Below are 2,934 nucleotides of genomic sequence, written 5' to 3'. Positions count from 1 at the left end.
AACGCTTATTGTTGCGTCCGCTGGATTTTCCGCCACGCCCACGGCCGCGACCCGGACGGTAAGTGCGGGACCGCCGATTGGTGCTGACTAGCTTCTCAATCCAGGTACTCTGGTGCTGGAGAAGATGACCGAAGGCGCCTTCAGACATGGCGACGCCGGGGCTGGTGACAGTTCCCGGCTGTGGAGGGGGCATCATAGCCGGTGCGGTTGACATGGCAGGTGCGTAAGGGGCCGGACGAAAGTTCGGGAAGTCGTCGGGGTGCGGCGCGTATCGCTGCTGGCGGCGACGGAACACCTCGTTGTAGCCTTCCGGGGCTTCACCGGGGTGTGGTCCCTCGTTGTTGAGCCAGCGACGGACGGCTTCGGCATAGCGCTCCCAACGCAAGCCATCCTCAGCCGTGTACTGATTAATCGAGGGCATAGGATGGTGAGGGCACTTTGAGATATGATGACCGTGTGGTAATGGGGGGTCGCAAGTGAGGGAAACTTGCAACGAACGATGGTGAGTTCCCCTTCGCCCTTTATTGTATTTGTGCACTCCAGGCTGGGCATTCAAGCGAGGTTGCTTCCTGTGGGCGCGATTACGCGCCCGACGCGGGTGCGAAGTTGTATAGCGAGCAGCGACGGGGACGCGAAGCGAATGTGCTTCAAGGTCTTGGTCGTATTCGGGAGGTGATCCCGACCCGAGGGGAAGGGCATGTATCTTGGAAATGCCGATGGCATCTAGATAGGCAGTGAGTGCTTCCAGATGCTGTATCTCTTGATACTGTGCCCATGTCACATCTCCAGTTTTCCACTGGAGCTCGAACAGGGTGGCACGTCCCTTTCCCGAGTGTGACAAAATCCGGTCAACGGCCCACTCCTTTGGGTTCTCGCCAAACCCTGGGAGCTGGTGAAGCTGTCTCCCGGGAAATCTACGGTCATCATTCGGTAGGTGGATCCGTAACAGCGAAGCATGGAATGCATCCGCTATACCTCTTTTGCGAAGTTCGGGAGAGAGATCCAACCGATAAGTCGAACCCTGTTGTACCATCTCTGTAATACGGAATGGTCCAATGTACTTGGGTGCGAGTTTGCGGGCACGACCTTTCGGTAAGCGTAAGTTCTTTGTGGAAAGGTAAACTAGATCTCCCTCGGAGAAGTCAGCTCGCCGGCGATGTTTATTTGCTTGGCGAGTCTGCTTGACCCGTGCATCGAGTATAGCATCGTGCGCTGTAAGTATTGCTTCTTTCATTTGTTGTGCGAACTGACGTACACCGGGAAACTTAGAATCAGAGTCCCAGATCATCGGCCGCGGCATTTGACCGTAGTTCAGGAAGAAGGGGGAGAAACCGGTCGTATCAGAACACGCTGAGTTCATGGCAAACTCTATCGCAGGTAATTTCTCAGCCCAGTCTGTCTGATCCGCGGAGATGCATTGCCGTAGGAGCTGTGTCATCGTCCGGTTCGTGCGTTCCGTTGCTCCATCCGTTTGCGGATGATACGCCGTGGATAGGCGAAGATCGGTGTGTAGTAGTTTATGCAAACGCTCCCAGAAAATGCTTGTAAATAATGAGTCACGATCGCTGACTATGCTATCTGGTAAGCCGTGTAACTTATACACCGTGTCAAATATAACATCAGCCATTTCCGAAGCCTTGTAGGTTTGACGGGTAGGTACCAGGTGGACCATAGATGAGAGGTGATCGATAATTACACAGATCATATCAAATGTCCCATTCCGGTTGGCGGATTCAGGTAAGGGGCCGACGAAGTCGATGCCGATGGATTGCCACGGCCGACGCGGTACCTCCAATGTACATAGCAAGCCCAAAGGCTTTTGTGTGTCGGACTTTCCCGTAGCACATACTGAACAGGTACGGCAGAAGTCATTTGTGTCGCGCACGATATCGCGCCACCATACCTGATCCCGAAGGTACGTTAATGTTTTACGTCCTCCGAGATGTGCGAGTAAGCTGTGGGCTTGACTGATGATGATTTCGCGGATATGTCGCGAGCCTATCGTCACATCTGGTATGCAGAGTAGTTCGCGTTCAGCGATCCGAATGAATAGTAAGCCATCCTTCAGTACAAAGTTGCGGTATTGATCAGGCTGTTTGATTACTGCTGCAAAGAAATGGTCCTCCTCATATCGTCCTTTCAAAGAGTTTGGGAACTGTAAGCCTGGATCACCATTCATTATGATGTCAGGTAGAGTAGGTGTGTATGTCAACTGCGGTAAGTCCTCCGCTTCATTTGCCATAGCGGTAGCGGTATGATCACCCGCCGGAGGTGAGTCTGTTACAATATCCTCCCCCTTGTTGCTTGTGGCAACCGTAACACCTGTACCTGTAGCGCCCTCTCGCCCTCCAGCCACGCTGTCACGGAACACCGGAGTCTGTGCCTCCTCAGGTGAGTTGGCTATCTTGGTGTGGTCCTTGTGATTCCAGTGCTGACGAGGTTTGTTGGCCAAACGGCTTGACTGGTGGGTCAGTAACGTCATTTCGAATACAGATAATATGCTGTCATCCGTATACACGGGACTAGAGAGCTCTGATGTTGCTGTCACCGCTGCGAGACGAAGACCCGAGTCGTGAGTCTCAGTTCCATCATCACCGACGTACTCGCTGGCGGCGCGAACGACACCCTGTGCTTCGTCACTGTATATGCGAGATAAGGCATCGGCGAGCGTATTCGTTTCTCCAGGTATGTAATGTATTCTGAAATCGAATTCGTTCAATACATCCAGCCACCTATGTTGTCGAGGAGAAAGGTGTTTCTGCTGCATCAAGTATTCTAATGCCCGATGATCGGTGCATATACGGAACTTAACACCATGAAGTAGGGGTCGAAACCGCTTAAGTGACTCTACGATCGCCAGCAGTTCCGCCTCGTGCACCGGGTAGTTCTGCTGAGCCGAGTTGAACTTCCCCGACCAGAATGCTACAACCGCTG

General features: G+C 53.1%; 2 protein-coding genes across 2 annotated transcripts; both read right to left on the bottom strand.

Annotated features, from left to right (window-relative positions):
- Positions 1-88: 88 nt before the first annotated feature.
- On the bottom strand, positions 89-421 carry GLOTRDRAFT_134498 (uncharacterized protein; the record flags this gene model as incomplete). Its single annotated transcript, XM_007873471.1, has 1 exon — positions 89-421. A coding segment is annotated over one exon (333 nt), but the record flags the coding sequence as incomplete, so codon positions are not given.
- Positions 422-775: 354 nt separating this feature from the next.
- GLOTRDRAFT_51447 (uncharacterized protein) lies at positions 776-1,033 on the bottom strand (the record flags this gene model as incomplete). The annotated part of the gene is made up of 1 exon (XM_007873470.1): positions 776-1,033. A coding segment is annotated over one exon (258 nt), but the record flags the coding sequence as incomplete, so codon positions are not given.
- Positions 1,034-2,934: the final 1,901 nt, after the last annotated feature.

Source organism: Gloeophyllum trabeum (assembly GCF_000344685.1).
Source record: "Gloeophyllum trabeum ATCC 11539 unplaced genomic scaffold GLOTRscaffold_00231, whole genome shotgun sequence".
NCBI classification, from domain to species: domain Eukaryota; kingdom Fungi; phylum Basidiomycota; class Agaricomycetes; order Gloeophyllales; family Gloeophyllaceae; genus Gloeophyllum; species Gloeophyllum trabeum.
The sequence above is the reverse complement of the archived record's forward strand: the minus strand, read 5'-3'. Positions and strand labels throughout refer to the sequence as shown.